Source organism: Camellia sinensis, chromosome 4 (assembly GCF_055761805.1).
Source record: "Camellia sinensis isolate YWXY chromosome 4, ASM5576180v1, whole genome shotgun sequence".
In the NCBI taxonomy this organism is placed as follows: domain Eukaryota; kingdom Viridiplantae; phylum Streptophyta; class Magnoliopsida; order Ericales; family Theaceae; genus Camellia; species Camellia sinensis.
The window spans coordinates 19,180,685-19,206,099 of NC_138964.1; the positions used below are offsets into that span (position 1 = coordinate 19,180,685).

General features: G+C 37.5%; 2 protein-coding genes and 1 pseudogene across 2 annotated transcripts; all 3 read right to left on the minus strand.

The window, feature by feature from the left end:
* LOC114279149 (F-box protein At5g07610) lies at positions 1-2,059 on the minus strand. The gene has a single exon (XM_082924391.1). It carries the CDS (start codon positions 1,975-1,977, stop codon positions 709-711), a length of 1,269 nt encoding a protein of 422 aa, XP_082780517.1. The 5' UTR covers positions 1,978-2,059; the 3' UTR covers positions 1-708.
* A 3,748-nt stretch (positions 2,060-5,807) lies between these two features.
* Positions 5,808-10,886, minus strand: LOC114279150 (xyloglucan endotransglucosylase protein 1). The gene is made up of 4 exons (XM_028221345.2): positions 10,586-10,886; positions 6,848-6,933; positions 6,454-6,647; positions 5,808-6,353 (listed from the first exon to the last, which is right to left on the minus strand). The coding sequence occupies exons 1-4, from the start codon at positions 10,764-10,766 to the stop codon at positions 5,963-5,965; spliced, it is 852 nt and encodes a 283-aa protein (XP_028077146.2). The 5' UTR covers positions 10,767-10,886; the 3' UTR covers positions 5,808-5,962.
* Positions 10,887-21,979: 11,093 nt separating this feature from the next.
* LOC114279151 (putative xyloglucan endotransglucosylase/hydrolase protein 23) lies at positions 21,980-23,016 on the minus strand (annotated as a pseudogene).
* Positions 23,017-25,415: the final 2,399 nt, after the last annotated feature.

Genomic DNA, 25,415 nt, shown 5'->3' on the forward strand with positions numbered 1-25,415 from the left:
TTAAAATGCTAAACAGATGATCTTATAGATTCATTGCAAGAGAAAGTTTTTGTTACAATAAGAACAAAAGGAAAATTATTCACTATATTACAAGAAAGAAAGAGAATTGTTGAAGAACACATGAGCTCCAAGCCTCCAATCCATGTGAAAGAAAAAGTCTCGTGACTGCAGGTATCTTAACATAGACAACTGCAGAAGAGAATTGTCATGTCTGAAACTGAAGATAAATCATACCATAAAATCAAAACATCAGAGAAAAGCATTTGTTTGAACATACTGCTAATTCTGTCAGCGTTACAGTGGTAAGACATTTCCCTTTCATCGAAGTGGTAAGCAACGAACTTGGTTGTAGACAAATTATATACATTCATTCTGAGCCACATTGAATGCTGGCAAAAACTAATAACAAACTTCCAGAAATGAATTTCATGCAAAAGATGACAAATGAATTCCAAACTCATCATATGTGTCGTCAAGAACCATGCATCCCAAAGATATTGACAAATACAGGAGCCCAAAAAGCATATACACCAAGTCATGTGCTTGACACACTACAGAGACAACGTAATTATCCTTCCCCTCAAATATGACATTACTCTCTAAGGTTCCATGTAAACTAGTGCAAAAAGCACACATCTAAGCATGAGCATTATAGATCACATATGCTGTTGAGTGTAAAAATTTGGTAACATCAGAGAAGCACCATATTTAAACTTCAAATAGAGTCTCATTATATGGCAAAGCTTTGTAGCGTGCACGCTGTGCCCAACAATTTTTATAACAAAATGGCAGCAAATCAATAAGCTTCTTTGAGGTCTTATTCTTAAGATTATAAGAAATAAGTTTACCATGTATTCCTATCACAAGACAAGACTCATCTACTTTCTCTCCTCTGCCCAGAAATATCAGAGAAAATGCACAAGACTTGTGGTTCAAAACCATATCTGGGGGTATAATCACCGTGTCAAGATCACAACAATATTTTAGAACCCACCTAGAGTAGTCCGTTTCCATCTCAAATACATTCAATAGAGCCTCGCTACCTTTGAAATTTACAACATGGTGCAAATGGCCACTCGACTCTCCAAAATACACAACATTCGAGCCATTAGAAGTCAACGGCAATGGCATAATTTTAAGGTATCCTTCATCAATATCGAAACATACAATGTCACTATTGCTAATCCAATGCACTTTTCCATTCCAAAATACTCCATTGTTAAAACATACTGCATAAGGTATTGTAAAAGCTCCCATTAGTTCACCCCATAAACCTATCTCCGAACGATAAACAGCAATTCTTATTTCATAATTAAACATATCAGCATTCGATTCCCAAACACAGACAACTCTGTAGTTTTGTGACTTGAGAGGATCAAAAGGTACATAAATACCCAACAAGTTTATATTCAAATCATTCCCTGGCCTTGTAGATTCTTCAATTTTGACATTGCAAAGTTTGTGCTCGACCCTAAAATGCCCTCTACGAATTCTACAATTGTGAACCAAACCCAGTAAAGGAATTCTAGCAGATCGTTTGGTAGTGGGATTACATACGTAGTATCTGAGAATTGAACTTTCCGTAGTGTCATCCAACTTAGAAAAACACAACAACCCATTACAAGAATGCAAAATTGAAGTACCTGGGTGGGCAAGGAACTGGAAATGTGGTGACCCAAGAGAGCAATCGGCGAATGGAAGGAAGGAGAATTCTGGGTTAATCTTGTTGAGGCAGAGGAGGAAGAGAGCTGAGATGGGTTTGCGATTGCGGCGAGAGTGGTGGAGAGAGAATTGGGAATCGGAGATGAGAGAGAGCCATTGTTTGCTCACAGATTTGAACTGGGTAAGGGGTTTTACAGGCAATCGAACTAAGATCTGTGTGATGAGATCGCTGTTTTCGGCGATGGCATTGCCTGCTGATCTCTGCTCTGTGTAAGAGGAACAGGAATCGGGGGTTGTGATAGTATTGTGTGCCATTGTGTGGAGGTCAACAGAGAGTGTCTCTATGAGGAGATAAGAACAACAATGAGCTGATTTTAGTGCAAGTGGAGCAGTTTCAGAAGTGGGTTCGCTTTTTTATTTGTTTGGTTATTTTAATTTGAGTTAAAAAATTTAGTTTGGAAAATTTTTTTTTGTTTTTTTGATTTTTTTGACTTTTTTTTGAGGGAATAATATAACGATTATGAATTGAATGTGATATTTTGTTTATTATGATTAAAATGATTTATTTTATATTTTGTGACTATTTTAATCACAAACAAACTCGCCAAAGAACACCTCAGTTGAGAGGTTGAGGTAGGTTTTCCGTCCGTCTTGTAGAAATGAATTTAAAAATATTTTTTAAAAAATTCATTAAAGATAAAATTAAGCAAAAAAATATTGTTTATTTTTGTCCCATTTTAGATTTTTTTTAAAAATTATAAATTTCCAATTTATTTTATCGAGTTGAATATAGAACTTAAAATTTTTTTTAAAAAAAAATTATGATTACAATGATTTATTTTATATTTTGTGACTATTTTAATCAAACAAACTCGCCAAAGAACACCTCAGTTGAGAGGTTGAGGTGGGTTTTCCGTCCGTCTTGTAGAAATGAATTTAAAAATATTTTTTAAAAAATTCATTAAAGATAAAATTAAGCAAAAAAATATTGTTTATTTTTGTCCCATTTTAGATTTTTTTTAAAAATTATAAATTTCCAATTTATTTTATCGAGTTGAATATAGAACTTAAAATTTAAAAAAAAAAAAATTCACTAAAGCCGAGAGAAAAAAACAAAACAAAAAAAGCTTAAAAAAAGCCATACCCAAAATGGGCTGCTTTTTTAGCTCCTTATATTTTTATTTTTTTAATTTGATATTTATCTAAAATACAGATTATCTTATGTGATTTTAAAAATTATATCACGTTTTTTCAATTTTCTAATTGCATAAGACCATCTCCAATGGTAAATAAGTAAAATAAATACCTAAAGTTATAATACAGCAATGAACAGTGTAAAATAGCAATAAGATAACAATGTTGTTTCAATGGTCAAATTGTTATTTTTAGCTTAACTAACTTTCGCATGATTGTCTGAGTGATTGTTCGGGCGGTCATCCAAATTGGCAACTTTAGCAAACATTAGGTGGTCACTCAGGTGGTTGTTTAGGCGATCTTCCAATATTTGTTCTCTCTCTCTCTCTCTCTCTCTCTCTCTATGTGTGTTGTCCTAGCAACTTTAACTATAGGTAAAACTTGTATCAAATTTGACATAAGATATAACAATTGTTATTTTTAGCAACTCCAATAACAGACCGTTGAAGCACTATATTTTTTCACATTGCTATATTTTTCCTTTAGCAATCCATTTAACAGACCGTTGGAGATGCTTTAACAAATAACATCTTTTATTAATAAATTATCAAGTTAAGTAATTATTTTTAATAAAAAAAGTGTCCAATTAATACACATTAATGTGTGTTTGAAAGGAAAAAGATTGGGAGGGGAAAGAACTCATGTAATTTTATTATTGTAAAGGAGAATAATTCGGCGTGACTCGTAGAAAGGTAGGCATTGGAAATGTGGTGGGTAAGGTTGGGCAATGATAGTAGAGTAGCAGTGACCGAGAGTGGCGATGATGGTGGTAGTTCTCGAGCATAGAGGTGAAGAGAGATACATATGGATAGAGAAAAAAAAGAGGATGCTGCTTTTGTCTTAAGATGCTGATTAAAGAAAAAATAAATACATTATATTTTGTATATATAATTGTTTGTCTTTTTTTTATCGGCGAAAAAGAAATTTTATTAATGAAGATCAAGGTACAAGTTACAAACATAAACATTAACAAAGAAAGGTGAATGCAAAATAGCATCAATGCGAGTATAACCATCCCAATTATATTGACACCAACATGGACGTCCAATCATTTGCCAAGCACAGCTTGGTGAGTAACCTACCGAAACAATCCAAACATAGCAGCAAACCTAAAGCAGCGGGCTGCACTCCCAACATTCAAAATTCGCAAAAACCTCCCCGAAAAGGTCTCCAAACCTCCCCAGTATATAATTGTTTGTCTTGTGTATTTGTACATGGGTGGAACCAAGTATACGTGAGGGGTTATATGCCACCCTTCACTTTTGGATAACCACTACGTAAAATTTATTTTTCTTTTTGGAGTAGCTCTCCCAATGTTAGGTAGCTGTGATTAAATATGATTAACCATTGTAATTAACCAATGAATTTGATTACTCAATATCATTAATGTGATAAGTGTTAAGTTATCTTAATTATACATTATGTTAGGTTTTATTTCTTGGCAATCCCGTTTGACAAAACTCCTTTGAGTTGTAATTTTATTCGCATTTTTATTTCAGTGAGGCTATGAGTTGTTAGATGCGAATCCAACCCGAATCAAGCATTTCAGAGAAGTTTGTGATGATAAAGCTTTCAAGATTGCCACTTCGCTGATTATGACGGGGATCGAGCTGCCCGGTCAGCTCGCGGGGGTCCAGGGGGCAGCGCCCCTTGGCGGGTCCGGGGCAGCGCCACGGCGGGGTTGAGGGGCAGCGCCCCCGAAGCAAAATGCAAAAATGCATTCAAAGTTGCCTGTTCGATCATGTTATTTTTTTCCAGTTTTTTCAGTTTTGGCCTGTCCGCTCGAGCGGGGAAATGGACGCTCGAGCGGGGATTGGAAGCTCTCAGCATCTCCGCAGTCGCCTGAAAAAATACTGGATGGTGTGATTCGCCGCTCGAGCGGCAAAACCGACGCTCGAGTGTGGAGCTTGTATGAAATCACAGAATTTGAAGTCTCCGCTCGAGCGGGGAAAAGGGCGCTCGAGCGGACCGCGCGATCCCAGACTTCCAGATTTGATTAAAGAGTTGGTTTTCTTCTGAATCTAGGATTACTTTTGGTTCTTTATAAATACTTGGTTTTCTCCCAAAACTAAGTGATTTGATGGAACTTCTCCAGATCTTATTTTTGGATCTTAAGGTTTATATCTGGAGAGATTTTGCTAGTTTTTCTTTGATGTTTTTATTGAGTATTCAACTCATGATCTAAAGAGAGTACATCAAAGGTTTGTTTGTTATACACAAAAGAGAGAGTTATTCTTCAGTTGTGGATTCTGAAGAATTCGAGCCTGAAACTTTGGTGGAATCCGGAGTGGCTCATCAGAAAGACAATTCCGTGGTGAAGATGGGGTTGGAAGAGGCACATAAAGGTTGGTTCAATTAGGCGTTGTGGATTCGCTAGGTAATTGAGAGTATACCTGTGTAATTCCTTTAAATCTTCTTAGTGGATTGTTTTGTGGCTGTTGCCCGTGGTTTTTTGATCACAGTTGGAGGTGTCCAATTGTGATTTTTTCCACGTAAAATCGTTGTGTTTCTTTGTCTTGATTGTTTGATTGGGATTGTTATATTCTGCTTAAAATTGTTACATAATCACAAATCAACATCTAGGAGATTTCTAGATTTTTCACATTAGACCTGTTTAGACCGAAAAGAGTGAGACAAAGTAGAAGTATTGGGTTTGGAGTGCAGCTTCAAGTTGACCCTTTTATGGTTATTGTATATGTAAATTGTTTGCTAGACAAAAACAATGTACGACACTTGGACACATGTAGGGTTGATGCCTAAAATTACACTTTTTTATTTTTATGCGATGTCAGTTTTATTTTTATTATTTATTTTTCGAGTTTTGTTCGTATTTGAATAGATTTTTCCATCCAATTAATAACTTCAATTAAAAATAAATAAAAAGAAAAGAAAAGTCATTCACAAATTCCCAACATGGGGCCTTCCATGACTTCATTGGTTTTGGATGAATATAGAAAACAGAAATCCCTATTATTGATTTCAAGAATTATCACAACAACCACAAATAAGATTATTGAATTGTGCGAGTTACATACAAAAGAATATCATAAATACAATACAGTGGCAGTGGAAAAATTGAGTAATAGCGAGTTTGAGTTTCACTTCTCTAGGACATGTTACACTCTGGTGGGAGGCCCTGAGGAAATCTCTTCACATCAGAGCAATAATTGTATATCATGTAGTTCTTTTGCACCCATTTCAATCTCTCTTGGTTTGTGGAATCCAACTGTTCTGAGAACCATGCATTGCTATTAGAAGATGAAGAAGAACAAGAAGATGATCCAGAAGACCAAATGCAAGCATTGGCATTGAAGTTTCTGTATGAAGCACTGAATGGAGCTTGAGTCCAGTCAGTCTTCACAAGTCCACCTCTTGTTGCCCAATCATCAGCATTCCACAGACTGGAGTATATCCTCATGGGTTGGTTCTTTGGGTATGGAACACCAACTGACTCTGCATTCTTGAACTCTCTAATGGGTGTTCCATCTACTGAGAAGCTGAAATTGAGACCCCCCCAAAAAAATCAGACAATCAATACAAAATTTTGAGTGCAAAGTTGAGAGCAAAGTCAATTTTCACTATTTTTAGATTACTTACATGATGCGTTGGGGGTTCCAAAGGACGGAGTAGGTGTGGAAATCGGCAGTGGGGTCGAACCATAGGTAGAATTGTTGCTCTCTGTTGCCTTTGCCTTGGCTAAACACATTGGTGTGAAGAATGTATGGGTCACCACTCAAATTCCCCAAGAACTCGAAGTCTATCTCATCATGTGTTGATCCTTGTGATGACAACTGCATAAACACAAATTTGAAAATTTAGTACTAACTTCAAACCACATATAAATGGATTTTTATCTAATTCTCTTACCATTGATACAAAAAGCAATGATTGTTACATGTATTTATTAACACAAGTAGTAAGTAATATATTTGTGTCTAATAAAAAAAAAATTACAAGAGAAATCCGTTTATGTGTAACATTATAATCTTACATAGTAAGCAGTAACGGTGCCAGCAGAATTTCCTGCAACGAGCTTCAGCTGCATGTCAATCTTGCCAAAGAGGTACTCATTCTTGGATTGGATGTTGGATCATCTCATGTGAGCTCCCATTGGAGAACCCACTTTCTCCACCCAATGGAAGTGGCTCTCCCACTCTACCAACCCCACTAGAGAGTGGAAGAGGGTAGGTGGTGACCAATGAGGCTCTCCCTCATTGGTGTATAAATAGAGGTTGAGGGGATAGAGAGAACTATCAGAAATTGAGTGTGAGAGCTGTGAGTTGAGTGAGTTTTATCTCCTCCTCTGTATTTGTATTTTTGCTCCATTTTAGTGATAATTCTCATTTCTGTCCGTGGATGTAGGCATTGGGCCGAACCACGTAAATATTGTGTTCTCTGTGTGTGTGAGATAATTCTCTGGGTGTGTTTGATCCTAACAAAGTGGTATCAGAGCCAAGTCGTACGTTTTTCGGAAAAACAGAGTATTGTTTCGAAACTGCCCAGAAATCGTATTGCTCGAAATCCGATTTTGAGCATACCAGGAGCAAGGACTCGACGAGAGGAGTCCAGAAACATAAAACAGACACCAAACGGAGGCCGCACGCGCTCCCACGCGCCCTTGGAATTTGGCGCGTTAATCCCACTCTCATCACGCGCCCACACGCGCCGTTCAGGCACCCGGCGCGTGATACCACTCGCAGACACGCGCACTACGCGCGGTTCAAGGAGGAAGACGACTGAGGGAGAAGCGCGTGCCATACACGCGCCATCAACACGCGCGCGCCAGCCGAGTCTTCAGCCGAGCCGAGTCTTCAGCCGCTGACCGAGCCGCTGACTGAGCCGCTGACGTCATCCCGACGCCAGCCGATCCGGAGAAATAATCTGGTGCTTCTCAGGCGCACCAGATTCTGCCGATCTGAACCGTTAAAATTGTTTTGGCTTGATCTAAGCCATTTGAGGTCCGATTCGGGTGAGCCAATAGTGTTTTCAAACTATTTGGAATATTTCGGACACATCCGTACGGTCAGATTTTGCAAAGAAGGTTTTCAAAAAATTTGCAGTTTTTATTTTGGCAATCCGAAGTGATTTTCCGGCTAATTTGAGCAGTCCGGACTTCACAGCAAAGCCTGTTTTTCAAACAGAGATTAATTTCTGGATGATGGGGGAATCCACATCAGTTTCAGGGCCGATGATTCGGTTGAACGCTTCTAATTATGCGATATGGAAGTCGCGGATGGAGGACATCCTTTATTGTAGAGATTTGTTTGATCCTATAGCGCTAAAGGGGGTCAAACCAGATGGAGACAAGGATGTGGACTGGATAAAAAATAACCGGAAGACTGTCTGTCAAATCAGACAGTGGATTGACCACAGTGTGTTCCACCATGTTGCCCAAGAGACAGACGCCTATGCCCTATGGATGAAATTGGAGGGCATGTACCAGTCCAAGACCGCACGGAACAAAGCCTTGATAATGAGAAGGCTTATAAACCTGAAGCTGAAGAATGGTGTGTCTGTTGCTGAACACACCAGTGAATTCCACAGCCTTGTGAACCAGCTTGCATCTATCAAAATGGAGTTGGAGGATGAGATGCAAGCATTATTATTACTCAGTTCCTTACCAGACAGCTGGGAGACGTTGGTGGTTTCTCTCAGTAATTCTGCACCCGAAGGGAAGCTGACCATGGGGATGGTCACAGACGCCTTATTCAACGAGGAGGCAAGGAAGAAAGAGATGGACGGAGAGCAGTCTCATGCCCTTGTCACAGAAAGTAGAGGCAGAGATAGAGAAAGGGGCAGAGGTAGAGGAAGAAGTAAAAGCAGAGGGCGTTCACAGTCCAGACAGGACAACACGAGGAGGTGTTTTTACTGTGATCAAGAGGATCACGTAATAAGAGATTGCCCGGAGAAGAAGGAGGACAGACAAGCCAAAGAGAAGGCTAAGGGACACGGAGGTCCCTCAACTACAGCAGTTGCAGTGCATTCCTCTGACGATGAAGAGGTGATGCTTACAGTCTCGTCAGAGTTGAAAACACCCGGCTGGATTTTGGATTCAGGGTGTACGTTCCACATATGTGCGGATAGGAAGCTTTTCTCCACTTACCGAAGAGTCAGCGGTAGCATTATCCGGATGGCCAACAACACAGTAAACAGAGTTGTCGGCATAGGGACAGTGCGATTCCTTACTAAGGATGGAAGAAAAGTAATTTTATCTGAGGTCCGACATGTGCCAGGAGTACGGAGGAATCTAATCTCCCTGAGTATGCTAGATCTAAAAGGAAATTGTTTCTCATCTAGTGGGGGGGTTCTTCATGTACGCAGAGGTGATAGAGAAATGTTGCAAGGCAAATTGTGCAACAAACTGTACAAACTGGAAGGAGAAGTTTTGACAAAGATGAGTGTTGTCAAATGCCAGTCGAAGGGTACAAAGAGAGAACATACGCAACCAAAGCGTATGATTGAGCAAGGCTTTCATCAGGAATGGCGAAAACGGTGCACGGGAACGCAAGGAGGCAGTTCAAAGGTGCACAGATCTGAGCCAGTGAAGCCAATCTTGAAGAAAGTTCAGAGCAAAGAAACCAAGTCTGTAGAGACTATGCCAGTGAAGAAGAGAGTTTCTTTTGCTTCCGTGTTAGAGACATTTTGCAACCTCTCAAAAGATGCATGGAAAGGAGGGATGCAATCTCGAGTCGCAAAGTGAGCGTTGCAATGCACTCCAATAAGGGGGTGCGAGCACTATGCACGGAGTTGCATAGTGATACCTTGTACAGACCGATGGAAGTTGTCTTGGCAGAAGGGCTAACTGTCAAACATCAGTACGGACGTACAAGTGAGACTAAACCGAACATCAGGGATTGCAGCACAGACAACGGGCATATGAGATCGCTGGGAAGTTGTTCTAAAGTGCAGAAAGCAAAGGCTGGTTGTTCAGAAATAAGCTCCGAGCAAGGAAAATTGAGGATATTGATGTGTCACACTCTGAAGTTTTTTAGTTGCTCCCGTGTTCATCATGCAAGGAGTTGCACGGTAATACAAGGGTATCCCGAGCAGGGGGTGCAGGACATCCAATCAGGGGGTGTCAAGATATCTTGGTTGCGCAAGTTCAAGCATAGCAAGTGAAGATATCCGAGACAGGAAGCGTGGAAGAGATTTGTGGGAGATAGGAGCAGAGGCTCTCTCCAAATCAGAGAGTGGTGTGAGTTGAGTTGAGGATGTAGGATTCCCTCTTCCTCTTGTATCTCTGGTGTATTATCTCTAGCTTTCAGGGGATGCAATGTCTCAGTGAGGAGATGAAGATTCTGTTGGTCTTTTGGGCGTGACAAGATTAGCAGCAGTGTGTGGACTGGATCACCTCACATGAGTTGAGGGGGTGATTTGTTGGATCATCTCATGTGAGCTCCCATTGGAGAACCCACTTTCTCCACCCAATGGAAGTGGCTCTCCCACTCTACCAACCCCACTAGAGAGTGGAAGAGGGTAGGTGGTGACCAATGAGGCTCTCCCTCATTGGTGTATAAATAGAGGTTGAGGGGATAGAGAGAACTATCAGAAATTGAGTGTGAGAGCTGTGAGTTGAGTGAGTTTTATCTCCTCCTCTGTATTTGTATTTTTGCTCCATTTTAGTGATAATTCTCATTTCTGTCCGTGGATGTAGGCATTGGGCCGAACCACGTAAATATTGTGTTCTCTGTGTGTGTGAGATAATTCTCTGGGTGTGTTTGATCCTAACATTGGAAACCCGAGCCAGAGGGCTTGTCAAGTGAGAGAGTAAGAAGCTCGCCATTGTTGAGTATCTTAGCACGACCATCGCCCCAAGTGATGTCGAAATCTTGATAGAAGTTGCTAGCGGAGACAACAATGAACAAAGTGCTTACTACAAGAGATATCATTAGCAACACTGATGAAGCCATTGGTTGATGTTAGGTGTGGTGGTTGTCGAAAGTGGAACTATTGAATGAAGTGTGGTTTTGTTTTCTTGGGCTTTGGAGAGGCTAGCTTTTGGTTTTTGATGGAGTAAAATGAAGCTCTTTGGTTACATTTATATCGGTGTGAAGTTTGGGGCAATGAGTTTGAAACTAGGAAGGAAGGTGTAGAGGTAAGTGAGTGAGACAATAAGGAAAATGTTATAAAATTCAAATTTTGTATCAGGTAAATGATCAAATATCTCAAATAGGTGTGGTGTTTATAAAATTACGGACTCCACATCCATGTGAGATATTTTTAGTTATTTGTTTGGTAGAAAAGGTATCCCTAACATTACTCAAAAGATAATGCTTTGTGTGGGTTGGTGAAAAGTGTTGTTGCAAAACAGCTGGCTAATATGGGGTTCGCTAGACTACTTACAGCTAGCTCCATCAGTATATATGCATTCACCTGCTAGGCTGCTATCTATAACACGGACCCAGGCGAAGCCGCGGCACCGCCACAAGTGAAAGTGGGTCAGCCACATAGCAGCCACAGCACGCTGCTTTTTTCTTTAATGAAGGAAGTGTTCATAGCTGCTTCCTTCCTAATATTATTAGAAGTGACCTACATGGGTGCCTACCACCAGCTGGTTTTGTCCCCACTTCTCTCCTCCTCCTCTGTGAAAAAAACTATATGTATTCTGAGTAAAATACCATTTATAAATGAATTATTTATTTATTATTATTATTATTGTTATTATTATTATTATTTTAAATCAATGGATTGAAAGATAACTAGAGTGATTATTTAGTAGTTTTGGACTATTGCTTGACGCAGATCATAATTTATAAATTATATATTTATTTTATTATTTAATTATAATTGGTATTTAAAACTAAAATATTTAGTTTTCCTATTTATTTAGGAATAATGTTAGAAACTCACACATTTGACTTACAAATTCACCTACAATAATGTAGTAAGAGAATTGGGCCCTCAATGATTGGGTGAGTAACAAATCAAAAGTTGACACATCTCTTAACATAACATTGTGGATAGAATAATGGAAGTCTTTTTGGGTCTCAAATATTTTCCGTTATTTAGAGCATCCGCGTCATGCTCTTTACTATGGTTTTGAGGTTATACTAGCAATCCAATGTTCCAAATCAGTCCTCCATCATGCTGGCTATTGCAAAACAAGACTTGCCATTGTTACAGTACCTCGCTTCATCAAGCGATGTACTATTCATAGATTATACATTATGAGCCCTTTTAAATACCCCCAGTGGGGGTCGCACCCCCAGTGAGGTGGCGCGCCCCCACTGGCTGACAACCAAAAAAAAAAAGAAAAAAAAAACAGTTTTTTTTCGCCCAATCACGGGCCTCCACCTCACTGGGGGTCGACCCCCAGTGGGGGTATAAAGCATTTTTAATACATTATTTTATTATTTATTCTAAAGGTAAAACTAGGCAATTTTCACCAAGCGATCGACCTTCTAGTCATCTACCAGGTTAACCACCTTAATATGGCAAAATTAGGCAATTTCCACCAAGTGATCGATCGCTTGGTCGACTACCTAGTTGTCTGTTGAATTTTTTGAAAAAAATATTTAAATAGAAAAGAAAATGAATAAAAATAAATATTTTATGAAATTAAATTTTAGAATAGAGAGCCTGATGAAATATATACAAAAAAAAAAAAAATTCTAGCTAAAATAATAACAGTAGATTTTTATTTACAATTTACCTCAAAAATTGGTGATCCTGATACGGATGCACTTAGATTGCCTATTTAGTTTATTTTCTTGTTTTACAAAAATTAATATTTTCCTTTTTAAATTTTCTTAACTAACAAGATTATATATATATATATATATATTTTTCTTTTTTATATTTTCTTGATTAGTAAAAAGTAGATTTATTATAAATAAGATTGTAAGCCTTAAGGCTATTCAATTCAAGTTGATATTTGATTAATAAAAATTAAGAGTTTTCTCAAAATTGTTTATTCTTAGAGAGAGTATCTTTAGTTCGGATTTGTTCATGGTTCGATCTTGTTGTTTGCTCTTTTTTCTGATACGTTTCCCTACAACAGTTGGTATTATAGCGTAAACTTAAGTCTTGATCATGGCTTCAAGAGGAGCACCATGTGGTCGATATGCTACTATTGAGAAGGTGTAGGAGCGAGATCACGCAACACGAGATGCCCGAATAGAAGAGAGGTTTCGACATTTAGAGCGCTTTGAAAGGATGCTTACAACCTTATTTGAGCATTTCGAAGCTATGAACGTTAGAAAATGACCCTCACAACCATCCGCCAAATTCATAATTTGTGGAGGAGAAGAATAAGAATGATATTGAGAATGAAGTCATGAACCCGATTGGCACATGCAAACCACAACAGAGGCATCGATTTGCGAATAAATGCATTCGATTGATGGGAGTCGGGCTTCAAACTTGGCGTACCAGAGTTTAAGGTTTATTTACAACCTAAGGCCCCGTTTGTTTTGGGAGATAGAATAGAGGGGATTGATAGTGAGGGGATTGATAGTGAGGGGATTATTAATGAGGGGATTGATAGTAAGGGGATTAGTAGTGAGGGGATTGATAGTGAGGGGATTAGTAGTGAGGAATTGTTAAATTATTTTTATATAAAATAATAAAACAAATAAAAAAATATAAAAAATTAAAAATTATTTTTTAAAAAAAATTTCCCATATATAAAAAATAAAATAAATAAAAAAATTTCTAATCCCCTCACTATTTTTCTAATACCATCTCTACCTCCTCCTTACCAATCCCCTCTCTAAGGGTATTAGTAATACCAAGGGACTAATAGTCCCAAGGCCTTCTCCCAAAACAAACAAGACTATTACTAATACCTTGGTATTAGCAATCCCAATACCCTCTCTTTCACCCAAAACAAACGGGGCCTAAAGGATTTCTAATTTGTGTTGCTATAGCAGACACTACAACATAAACATACTTTAGTGGCACTATACTAGTGGCATTTTTTTAGAAAATGCCACAAAAAATGATATTTTGTGGCACATTTTTTAAAAATGCCACAAAACGACAAACATAAAAGGCTCTAGTGACATTCCAATGAACAAGTGTCACAAGACTATAACAAAAACATACTTTAGTGGCACTACACTAGTGGCATATTTTTAGAAAATGCCACAAAAATGATATTTAGTGGCACGTTTTTGAAAAATGCCACAAAACGATAAACATAAAAGGCTCTAGTGACATTTCAATGAACAAGTGTCACAAAACTATAACAAAAACACACTTTAGTGACACTATACTAGTGGCATGTTTTTAGAAAATGCCACAAAAATAATATTTGGTGACACATTTAGATAAATGCCACAAAGCCACAAACATATAAGGCTCTAGTGGCATCTCAATAAAGAAATGTCACATCAATTTTATGGCATTTATAAAATAATGACACAAAAACTTATGTTCGTGACATTTACTAACAGATGCCACTAAACTTTAGTAGCAATGGCATTTTTTAAAAAATGTCAAGACACTAGGTAGGTGCAAATTACTTTTTATGGCACTTAGGTGAAAAGTTTCATAAACAAATATTTTATACCATTTTGAGAAATGTCACTAAGTCAAAAACTTTCCAAGCTTATAATGGCATTTTTGAAAAAACAAAAAATGCCAATATATTTTTAAAATTTTTACAATGCAGTAAATGATTAAAAATAAATAAATTAAACTCAATATACACTACAAGAAAAAGCATATTCGTCGACTAAATTTCCTGACCAAAAAAAAGTTTGGCCACTGATTATATGGGTTTTACCGACTAAAAAAATTTTAGTAGCCAAAAGTCTATAATTGGCGACTAAAAAATAAGTTTAGTTGCCAAAAGTGATTATTTTTAGCGCGGGAGAACTAAAATCCTAAGGCGGGAATTAAATTTTTTGGCGACCAAAATTTTGGTAGCTGAAAGTGCATCTTCGATGACCAAATTCAATTTTGGTCAGCAAAAGTTAAGTTTTTTAGCAACTAAAAAATAATTAGTAGCCAAAAGTATAGAATTGGCGACCAAAAAATATTTTTAGTCACCAAAAGTGGTCTTTTTTTATTTTACTAGTAAATAGTTTATTTTACATAAATTATGTTCAATAAAATAATTATGTTTATACATATACTTTTATATTAATATAGATGTATGTACTATATAAATAATATATGTTGCATATATAATCATATGGTTCTATAGAGGTGTAGTGGGAAGAGTGTGGTGTATAAGGTTTATGGTGCGGGAGGTTGGCGGTTCGAGTCTCTGCAAGAGCGGATCAAATTGTTCTACAACGAATTATCGTCACGAATGACACTTGATAGCGTCACGAATAGTGCCTACCATGACATTAAAGTGTCACTAAAAGGTTTTAGTCTTAATAGTGTAATGACACTTATAAGTGTCACTAACTCTTTTTTTAATGGCGCTTGATAGTGCCACAAATAATATCTACCATGACATTAAAATGTCATTGAAAGTTTTTAGCCATGATGGTGCAGTGACACTTGCAAGTATCTACCGTGGCACTCGTATCTACCATGACACCGATAGAAGTGGCACTTGTTCAAAATGCCACAAGACCAAAAAATGTCATTATAAGAATAGTTTTGTGACACTTTCAAATGTCACTAAACTAAGAAAATGTTGTAGTGAGAAGAAGAATTCGATAAAATATTTTTGGACATAAAATCTTCATCATTATAGCCACATATTGATTAGGATTTACCTCCAAAATCTGAAGAGTATTTTCAGGAAGATGATGAAGTTCATGAAGACAAGATTATTGAAATCAATTTAGAAGATAGAGTTGACGAAAAATTATTTAATGTTGAGCCAAATGAATCATAACTTCAAATATGGTTGCCCAAACAATTGTTGAATAATAATATGATTATGGATGAGATTGACGGTCGCCAAGTCATTCAAGATCATGCTTTTACAATGGAGTTACTACAATTTATTGATACAAATAAGGAAGTGGGTACTCTTATGAATTTAGGTGGGGTTGTGTTGTTTGATATCTACGAAAAGACAATTCGTTGAAGACTTTGCTTTGAATTTCATATATGGAGATTTAGGCTTCAATGAAAATGGGTTAAATTTACTAAAGAAAGTTGTTCTTTTCATTTTGGGATTGTTATTTAAAATTTAGGTTTGAGAAAACCAATTTTAAATACAATGTGGATGCAAACAAGTGTCAGTGTAACAAATTATTTCAAGTAATAGAAACTCATTTAAAATTTAGGTTTGAGAAAATCAATTTTAAATACAATGTGGATGCAAACAAGTGTTAGTGTAACAAATTATTTCAAGTAATAGAAACTCAAGGACGAGTTTTGTCATGCGAATGAGAATGATGCAAATCAGAATTTATAAATCAAATATTTATTTTGCAAGCTTCAAAAGCGATTACAATGATAAACAATAAAAGAATTGAACAGTGGATGTTACATACAAATAAATAATGGTTAGGTTTATACTTGGCAATCTCGGTTGACAAAACTCCTTTCAGCTGTACTTATTTTCGCACTTTTTATTTCAGTGAGGCTATGAGTTTTTAGATGCGAATCCAATCCGAATTGTGCCTTGCAGAGAAGTTTGTGATGTTAATGCTTTCAAGATTGCCACTTCGCTGATTATGACGGGGATCGAGCTGCCCGGTCAGTTCAAAATTTGCATTCGAAGTTGCCTGTCTGCCCTTGCTCGCTCGAGCGAAGGAGTTCTCGCTCGAGCGAAGGCTGCGTCTGTGTAAAAACCTGAAAGAGATGAATGTACGCTCGAGCGAAGGGTGCGTGGCTCGAGCGAAGCCACTTATGGAAAACACGCGTTTTTGGTTCCTCGCTCGAGCGAGAGAGTCTTCGCTCGAGCGAGCTTCGCTGTCCCAGATTTCTATAAGTAATTGTTTTAGTCCTAAACTAGGATTACTGCTTCAGATCTTCTTTTTGAATATTAAGGTTTATATCTGGGGATATTTTGCTAGTTTTTCTTTGATATTTTGATTGAGTATTCAACTCATGGTTTTAAGAGTATACATCAAAGGATTATTTGTTTGTTCTACACAAAAGAGAGAGTTGTTCTTCGGTGGATTCTGAAGAATTCGAGCCTGAAGCTTAAGTGGATTCTAGAGTGGCTCATCATCAAAACAATTCCGAGGTAAAGACAGGGTTGGAAGAGGCCCATAGCGGTTGGTTCAATTCGGGCGTGGATTCGCTAGGTAATTGAGAGTATACCTGTGTAATTCCTTTATATCTTCTTAGTGGATTGTTTTGTGGCTGTTGCCCGTGGTTTTCTTATCACAATTGGAGTTGCTCCAATTGTGGTTTTTCCACGTTAAAATCAGTGTGTCGATTTGTCTTGATTGTTTGATTGGGATTGTTTTATTGCTTTAAATTGATACATAATCACAAATCAATATCTAGCGAATTTCTAGATTTTTCAATTGGTATCAGAGCAGGTCGCTCTTTTGTTTTTTAAAACTTTTGAGCGAGATCTTGTTTGATTTGTGATAATGGATTCAATTCGTGAGGGAAATTCTATGGTTCGACCACCCCTACTTGACGGATCCAATTATTGGTTTTGGAAAGCTCAGATGAGATCGTTTTTAAAATCTATTGATGAAAAAGTTTGGCAATCTGTCTTGAATGGGTGGACTGAACCAACGATTACCGTTGATGGAGTAACTTTCTCCAAACCAATTGATAAGTGGGACACAATTGATTACCAAAATAGTAGCTGGAATAGTAAAACTATCAATTCTCTCTTTTGAGCTGTCACACTTGAAGAGTTTAGTCGTATTTGCAATTGTGAAGTCGCAAAGAGGCTTGGGATATCTTACAAACTATTCATGAGGGCACTCCTTTTGTTAACGCTCAAAACTTCAAAGGCTCACATCTAGTTTCGAAAACCTTTCAATGAAAGATAGTGAGACCTTTGATGAATTTTATGCGAAGTTGAGTGACATTGTAAATTCCAGATTCAATTTAGGTAAAAAAATACCAGAATCCAAAGTTGTGGGAAAAATTTTGAGATCCTTGCCCGATCGGTTCCAACCAAAAGTTACGGCTATTGAGGAGGCTCAAGATGTTGACAACTTCAAGCTGAATCACTTGGTTGGAAATCTCCAAACTTATGAGGCGCATAGGAATTTCAAAAAGAAACAAAAAGATGCTATTGCTTTTAGTAGTACTCATAGAGTTGGAGAGGATTTTGATGAGGATTGTGAGATAGATTCCAAGTTTACGGCTGCTTTTGTTAAACAATTTAAAAAATCTTTTTTGAAAAAGAATCTTAAACTTTTGGAATCTACTCATACTCATAAATCTAAAGGCAAAGATAAACTCAAAATTAATTCTATAGCCAAGAAGGAGAAAGAAAAGATACAAGGGAACTCTGAAAGAGTCCAATGTTATGAATGCCAAGGATTTGGCCACTTTGCTTCAGAATGCCCCACTCGTTTGAAGAAGAAGAAAGCCCTCGCCATCACTTGGGATGATGAATTAGAATTTGAGGAAGATGAAAGTGACAACGAAGATCAAGGCGAAGAGGGACATAAACAATTCCTTACTTTCATGGCGGCTTCCGAAACTGAAGGACGAACAGAGTATTCGAAAAACCCGATTAAGAATGCCACTGATGATGAATCATCAGGGAGTGATGATGAAGAGCTTGAGCAAGCTTATGAAAAATTGTATAAGGAATCTCTTAACTTATCTAAATTGAATGACAAACTCACTATGAAACTCAAAGCATGTGAAAGTGAGAATGTCAAATTAAAGAAAGAGATTTCTGAGGCTAGGAATGATGCCCTTAAGATTTGTAATGATCGACAGGCTCTTTGTGCAAAACTCTTGACTTGTGAGACAGAGAGGAATGAGCTACAGCAAATCTATACAACATATAAAGAAAAGATTGAAACTCTCGAGATGTCTCAAGTTGCTTTGGAAGAACTAATGATCAAGAAAGATGAAGAACTCAAATGTGCTATGGCTACCATTGGTCTTTGGAACAGATGATCAAAGACTTTGGACAATATCATTGGGTCTCAATAAATTTGTTCTGACAAGAGTGGTATTAGCTTTGGTGGTAAGAAAGAAAAAAAACCGAGTGCTTCCACATCTCATGATACAAGAACTCAAGGAAAGGGAGAACAAAAAATTCAACATGAGGATGGACTTCTCAAACTTCCTAGAGTTGGTAAGGCCAAAGAAAAGAAAGTACACTCTGTTTTTATTTGTTATCATTGTGGTATGTATGGTCACACTCGGCCTTATTGTTTTAAGTTGCATGGGAGAGTGTCTCATAGAGATGGAAGAAATTCTAACATCTCCTGGGGTATGAGACACTTCATTGGTTGTAAGGAGGTTAAGGGTCATAATAAACCTTGCTATGTTGATTTGCTTGAGACCAAACATGGAGTAAGTTTGTATTTTCCTAGACCTAGAAATAGGAAGTTGGAAACCAAGTCAAGACGGGTTCCCATTGAAGGGGAAGGGAACCACAACGTCAAGACACCACTCAAAAATCGCAATTCTCACAACTTTGTTCATACTAAAGCAGTTTGGGTGAGTAAACTTGACTTGTGTTAATTTGCTTAGTCGTTTTAGTTTTTGGGTTTCTGTGCACTTTTTTTCTTTATGAGTCATTAAATGTGTGCTTGTTCATTTTTTTGTCTTACTTTATTTTTGAAAAAAAAAAAAAAGATTTTCTTAGTGTGGTTTAGCAAGCTTGAAATTTTTGAGTAGTCCTTGGTGCATATTGGAATTGATGAGAATATCCATTACATGTTAATATGTGTGTGCTTTCTGTGGTCATTACTCATTTTGGAGTTTGTATTCTTTGATTAATATGTCTCATTCTGTACACTCTCTTGGATTAGCAAATTTTGGAGTCTTCCGCCTTAGTGATTATTTTTCTCTATGGACTTCTGGCATGGTATCTTTTTCTAGAGGAATTGACCGATACTAGCATATCTTGGGTGATGTTGAGTCTCTTAAACCACCTTCCATCTTTTTGCATCTCCACGGCTTTCCCCTCTGTTCTTTGTAGTCCAGGCATGAGGAAAAGGCTACTTCAGAGTCACCAACCAGGCTATCCTTATTATCTCTATGCTTCTCTGGTTTGGTTTCCATACTCTTGAGCGTGTCAGCCACCAATGAATGTGCAAAAAAAAGAAAAAAAAAATTGTGCAAAAGAAAGACAAAAAGGATGTACAAAAGAAAGAAAAGCAAACGATGTGACAAATAAATAAATAAATAAAGGATTCATTGATTGAGGGGGAGCCTCCGCTTTTACTCACTAAATACCCCTTGATTCCTAATGGTTTGACTTTCCTTTGTTGTGCTTAGATTCTCTTGCTGGAGGTCCAATTATCAGATCACTACTAGAATTTGAATCTTGTGTTTGTTGAACTCCAAGAGTCACACACACACATTTATCATGGGATCTATGTTTTTCACATAATGCATTACTTTCTTTTATGAGAAATTTTCTAGAGGCTGTGCACATTGTGTTTTCAAGTAATTGTGTTTCTTGGATAGTCTTGTGTGTTTTAAGGTACAAATTTGAAATTTTCTGCTTGCTCCACCATATTTGTTTGGTAAGGGAGATTGGCTATAGTTGTTTTGCATGTTGCTATGCACTGTTTGCTTATTATTTCCTTCTTGCATGCTCCTGATATTTACATTATCATATCATTGCTTGTGTGGCTTATGATCTTACTTTAGTTGATTGAGCTTCCATCGTCAATTCGTGACAAAAAGGGGGAGAAAGTTGTTGTTCATGTTTTCATGCACATGTGTCGTAGTGTGATTTCATCCATTCATGTGTCGGGTGCATGTTGTTGTCATGTTTTCATGTTTTCATGCACATGTGTCGTAGTGTGATTTTATCCATTCATGTGTCGGGTGCATGTAGTTTTCATATTTTCATGCTACATGTTCTTATAATCTTCAATTTCCATCTATTCATTTTTTTATCTCATGCCTCAAGATAATCTAGTCATATGTTTATTGATTTTTTATATACTCTTGTGGCACTAATAGTTGTTTTGGAGATTGTAGCACTAATAACTGTTTTGCAGATCATGACTTTGTGATGTGAAGTTGGCTTTTGTTGGCTGTAACGGGTTGGGGTGATTAGGATTTTATTTGTTAGGTATGTTTTGTTACGGCATTGCCAAAGGGGGAGATTGTTAGGTTTTTATACTTGGTAATCCCGGTTGACAAAATTCTTTTCAGTTGTACTTATTTTCGCACTTTTTATTTCAGTGAGTCTATGAGTTTTTAGATGCAAATTCAACTTAAATTGTGCCTTGCAGAGAAGTTTGTGATGTTAATCCTTTCAAACAAAATGCAAAATTGCATTCGAAGTTGCCTGTCCGCCCTTGCTCGCTCGAGCGAAGGAGTTCTCGCTCGAGCGAAGGCTGCGTCTGTGTAAAAACCTGAAAGAGATGAATGTATGCTCGAGTGAAGGGTGCGTGGCTCGAGCGAAGCCATTTATGGAAAACACGCGTTTTTGGTTCCTCACTCGAGCGAGCTTCGCAGTCCCAGATTTCTATAAGTATTTGTTTTAGTCCTAAACTAGGATTACTGCTTCAGATCTTCTTTTTGAATATTAAGGTTTATATCTGGGGATATTTTGCTAGTTTTTCTTTGATGTTTTGATTGAGTATTCAACTCATGATTTTAAGAGTATACATCAAAGGATTATTTGTTTGTTCTACACAAAAGAGAGAGTTGTTCTTCAGTGGATTCTAAAGAATTCGAGCCTGAAGCTTTAGTGGATTCTAGAGTGGCTCATCATCAAGACAATTCCGAGGTGAAGACAGGGTTGGAAAAGATACATAGGGGTTGGTTCAATTCGGGTGTGGATTCGTTAGGTAATTGAGAGTATACCTGTGTAATTCCTTTATATCTTCTTAGTGGATTGCTTTGTAGTTGTTGCCCGTGATTTTTTTATCACAATTGGAGGTGCTTCAATTGTGGTTTTTCCATGTTAAAATCGGTGTGTCGATTTGTCTTGATTGTTTGATTGAGATTGTTTTATTGCTTTAAATTAATACATAATCACAAATCAATATCTAGCGGATTTCTAGATTTTTCAATAACTATAGCAAAAATTATTAGGTATGACCATGATACAAGAAAGACAGTGATATATATTTTGTTTAAATTTCTATGACATGCTGCATTCTGGAGGAAATCCTTATGGAATCTCTTTGAGTCAGTGCAATAATTGTATATCATGTAATTTTTCTGCACCCATTTCAATCTTCCTTGGTATGTGGAGTCCAATTGTTCTGAGAGCCATGCATTGTTTTTAGAAGGCGAAGAACTTGAACTGCAAGAAGGTGATCCAAAAAACTAAATGCAAGCATTGGTATTGAAGTTTCTATATGAAGCAGTGAATGGAGCTTGAGTCCAGTTAGTCTTCACAAGTCCACCTCTTGTTGTCCAATCATCAGCATTCCATAGGCTTGAGTATAATCTCATGGGTTGGTTCTTTGGGTACAAAACACCGACTTTGCATTCTTGAACTCTCTAATGGGTGTTCCATCTACAGAGAAACTGAAATGAACACAAAAAATTATTTAATCAATACAAAATTGAAAGCAATGTCACTTGAGTAAGTTCAATAACTAATTTTTGGTTACTTACATGATGTGTTGGGGGTTCCAGAGGATGGAGTAGGTGTGGAAATCGACAGTGGGGTCGAACCATAGGTAGAATTTTTGCTCTCTGTTACCTTTGCCTTGGCTAAACACATTAGTGTGAAGAATGTGAGGATCACCACTCAAATTTCCCAAGAATTCAAAGTGTATCTCATCATGGGTTGTTCCTTGTGATGATAATTGCTATACAATAATCATATTATTTAGATATTAATCATAAGAGCTTACTATTTCTAGGAAAAACATTGATGCTAATATTATATTTATGATAGGTATAGCAAGAAAAACATACATAATAGGCACTGACAGTGCTAGTAGAGTTTCTAAGAGAAAGCTTAAGCTTCAAATCAATCTTTCCACAAAGGTATTCATTGTTGGATTGGAAGCCAAAGCCAGAGGTTTTGTCGAGAGAAAGGGTAAGAGGTTGGGAATTGTTGAGGATCTTAACCCTGCCATCACCCCATATGATAGTAAAGTCTTGATTGAAGTTACTAGCTGATACAACAGCCAATATAGAGCTTAATACAATTACAGATATCATTAACAACAATATTGAGCTACTAAGATAAAGAAGAAGAAGCCATTGATGTTTTTGTAGTTGGCATTGAAAGCATGAGAGTCTATGAAGCACGGGTACTTCAAAAATGGTGCCGTACGAGTACTGGGTACTTACCGGTGCAGATGTAAGAATTCTGAAGAATTCTTGTATATTCAATTGTATTTACTGAACAAAGAATACACCACTTATATAGAACACTAAATCCTAATCCTAAATGAATATATCATTGATATAGAATTCTAGTAGATATAGAACCCTAATCCTAAATAGGAAACTAGAACAAACCTAAACCAATCATAAATAGAAAACAATATTCATATAATATACACTATACTAATATTATTCTCACACCCCCGCTCAAACTCAAGGTATTTGGGTAGAAAACACCAAGAGTTTGCCAAGAAGAAATTGAAACCGAACAGTGGTTTGAGCCTTGGTAAAGAAGTCAACAAGTTGCAGAGCTAAAAAGACGAAAGGAAATAAGATAGAGCCAGACTACTGATGTTGATGAACAAAGTGACAACCAATCTCAATGTGCTTGGTCCGCTCATGGAAGACAATGTTATGTGTAATCTGAATAGCACTACGGTTGTCACAATAGAGGGAGGTCGGGGAAGACTAAGGGACGCCCAAGTCAGAAAGAAAACAACGCAGTCAGACAACTTCAGCAGTAGCATAAGCCATAGCATGATACTCAGCTTTGGCAGTAGAGCGAGCAATAACAGTTTATTTCTTACTTTTCTAAGAGATCAAAGAATCGCCAAGAAACATACAGAAACTAGACGTGGACTTGCGATCAATAACATCACCAACCTAATCAGAATCAGCATAAGCCACCAAATCCAGAGAGGAAGTAGAGGACAATAGTGAACCTTGAAAGATAGTACCTCAGAGACAACGAAGAATCCAAACCAAAGCAACCCAATGTATGGAGTGAGGAGCAGAGACAAACTGGCTAACCACATGAACAACATAGGCAAGATCAGGACGATCAACCGTCAGATAGACTAAGCAACCCACGAGCTCTCGATATAGAGTAGGATCATCCAGAAGAACACTATCAGTAGTGTTGAGATTTACATTAAGCTTAATAGAGGTATGAGAAATCTTAGTGTCAAGAAGACCAGCACGATGAATAACCTCATTGACATACTTGGCCTGAGAAAGAAAATAGCCCTTGGGAGAAAAAGCTACCTCAATACTAAGAAAATACCGCAATGGGCCCATATCCTTCATTTCAAAGGTGCGAAAAAGATGTTGCTTGACCTCAGATATAGCAAAGAGTCAGAACTAGTGATGATCATATCATCCACATACAGTAATAACTCAACAAATCCTGCAGAGGTATCGATAAGAAAAAAACAGAGTCCTGGGCACAAGGATGAAATCCAAGCTCAATAACAACAGTCTGAAAGCGATCATACCAAGCACGAGGAGACTGTTTTAGACCATACAAAGTACGCCGAAGGTGACAAACCTGTCCAGAGGAACGGTGAATCCCAGGAGGAGAACGCATGTAAACCTCTTTAGTGATATGGCCATTAAGAAAAGCATTCTTAACATCCATCTGATAAAGAGGCCAAGAACGAACAGCAGCGACAGATATCAAAGTACAGACAGTAGTCATCTTGGCAACAAGAGCAAATGTCTTCTCATAATCAATACCATACTCCTGTGAGAAACCTTCAGCAACCAGACGAGCTTTGTAGTGCTCACGAAAGCCATCAAAATGAGTCTTGACTTTGTAAATCCATTTGCAACCAACTAGATTCTTACCAGCAGGCAAATGAACCAACTCCCAAGTACTAGTTTTCTGTAAAGCAGACAACTCATCCTCCATAGCTTGAACCCAGTGAGGATCCTGACAGGCCTCCTTATAAGATTGAGGTTATGAAAAAGAGTGAATAGCAGACAAAAAAGTACGATAGAAAGCAAAAAAACATGTATTAGATCAATCCAACCTGTTTGGAGGATGACTTGCTCGAGTAGGATATCAGTGTACAACAGGATCAAAGTCGTCAAAAGCAAGAGGATCAGCAACAAAAGCAGAGACAACCGGTGGAGGATGAGCCTTGTGACTAGAATAAACGAACAACGGATGAGGAGAATAAACCAAAGGAGGAGTAGTAGCTAGAGGTGAAGTAAGAGGAGAAGATGGAACAAGCTTAGGAGGAACTATGGAGATGTACTCATTAGACGGGACCTCAGAAAGAAACATATCAATATGAACCAAATCCTCTTTGGAAACTGGGGTGGTGAGAGGAGAAAGTTGAAAATAAGGTAAACGTTCGAAAAATGAAACATGACGGGAGACATAAAGACGACGAGAAACAGGGTAGTAACACCGATAGTCTTTCTAAGTAAGACTATAACCCAAAAAG

Bases quoted from the DNA above. Each gene is read 5' to 3' on its own strand.
- LOC114279149 (XM_082924391.1), bottom strand. From the start codon at position 1,977: ATGGCACACAATACTATCACAACCCCCGATTCCTGTTCCTCTTACACA.
- LOC114279150 (XM_028221345.2), bottom strand. From the start codon at position 10,766: ATGGCTTCATCAGTGTTGCTAATGATATCTCTTGTAGTAAGCACTTTG. The intron at 6,934-10,585 runs GTTAGGATCAAA...CCAACATCCAAT, and splicing joins CTCTGGCTCGGGTTTCCAAT to CCAAGAATGAGTACCTCTTT. The intron at 6,648-6,847 runs GTAAGATTATAA...GTGTTTATGCAG, and splicing joins GCACCGTTACTGCTTACTAT to TTGTCATCACAAGGATCAAC.